The following is a 1,359-nucleotide window of genomic DNA, read 5'->3' as shown; positions in this document are numbered from 1 at the left end:
ATCAAACCAGAACAGACGACTGGCGCCTAGTGCAGCTCTCTGGCTTATCAGTTTTTGTCAAGCCGTCCAACCCATGCTAGCAGAGAAAGCGGACGTTAAACGATGATGATGATGGTGGTGATGATGAAGGAAGTCCCAGACAAGGCGAGAAACCGCTTAGTATGGCTATGAAGAAGGAGAAATTAAGACAAAAAAGGATGAAGTTACTTTGGGTTTCTAGTAGTTTGAGGAAAAAAAGCTATGGCTGTGTGGAAAGACTTTCTTTATTCAGGGAAGCGTGGAGGCGCATTGGCCCAGTGGTTAGGGCAGCGGACTCGCGGTCGTAGGATCGCGGTTTCGATTCCCAGACCAGGCGTCGTGAGTGTTTATTGTGCGAAAACACCTAAAACACCTTCGTTATTGTCATTATTCTCCCAGGAATATGGTAATAAAAGGGTTAAATGTTAAAGACTTAATTAATATTTCTTTATTGCTTCCTCCTGGACAGGCTAAAACCAGAGACAGAGAAACTCCTGAGGTGCCTTCTGGCTGCAGACGTCGATGACAAGAAGTCACTAACAGACGAATGGTCTAAGAATGAGACTTGTAAGTTTTTTGTCATCATATAATACTGTGATTTTATGGTGTAACTTTATTAGTGTTTATATGGTGTAATATAAGTATGTTATAATAGTTATATGGTATGGTGTGTGAATTACTGTGGTTGTCTATTATATATATATATATATATATAAAGAAAGAATAAGATAAAGCGACCAATGGCAAAGTTAGAATTATCCATAAAATATAATTCTAACTTTGCCATTGTTCTCTTTATCCTTTTCTCTCTTTATACACACACACGCTAATACACGACCCATGTTATATTCCCCACTCATGTTGCAACCACGACAGGGGCAAAACTAGTCGGGACACAGCCCTTACTCAGTATTACCTGTATCTTTAGGGTTTGGTTGACTCCAATACCCTTCATAACATTTATATATATATCATCATCATCATCATCATCGTTTAACGTCCGCTCTCCATGCTAGCATGGGTTGGACGATTTGACTGAGGACTGGTGAAACCGGATGGCAACACCAGGCTCCAATCTAAATTTGGCAGAGTTTCTACAGCTGGATGCCCTTCCTAACACCAACCACTCAGAAAGTGTAGTGGGTGCTTTTACGTGTCACCCGCACGAAAACGGCCACGCTCGAAATGGTGTCTTTTATGTGCCACCCGCACAAGCCAGTCCAGGGGCACTGGCAACAATCTCACTCGAAAATCCTACGGGAGCCAGTCAGGCGGTACTGGCAACGGCCACGCTCAAAATGGTGCATCTCATGTGCCACCCGCACAAGAACCAGTCCAGGG

General features: G+C 43.1%; 1 protein-coding gene across 1 annotated transcript in view; it reads left to right on the top strand.

The window, feature by feature from the left end:
• Positions 1-1,359, top strand: part of LOC106881887 (probable ATP-dependent RNA helicase DHX37) — a 25,242-nt gene that overhangs the window by 22,354 nt on the left and 1,529 nt on the right. Inside the window, exon 18 of the mRNA XM_052978104.1 lies at positions 488-585. Coding sequence (XP_052834064.1) covers positions 488-585 — 98 coding nt within the window. The remainder of the gene's footprint in view (positions 1-487; positions 586-1,359) is intronic.

The sequence above is a fragment of the Octopus bimaculoides genome, chromosome 30 (assembly GCF_001194135.2).
Source record: "Octopus bimaculoides isolate UCB-OBI-ISO-001 chromosome 30, ASM119413v2, whole genome shotgun sequence".
Classification (NCBI taxonomy): domain Eukaryota; kingdom Metazoa; phylum Mollusca; class Cephalopoda; order Octopoda; family Octopodidae; genus Octopus; species Octopus bimaculoides.
Note: the sequence above shows the minus strand (reverse complement) of the source record. Positions and strands in the feature narration are given on the sequence as shown.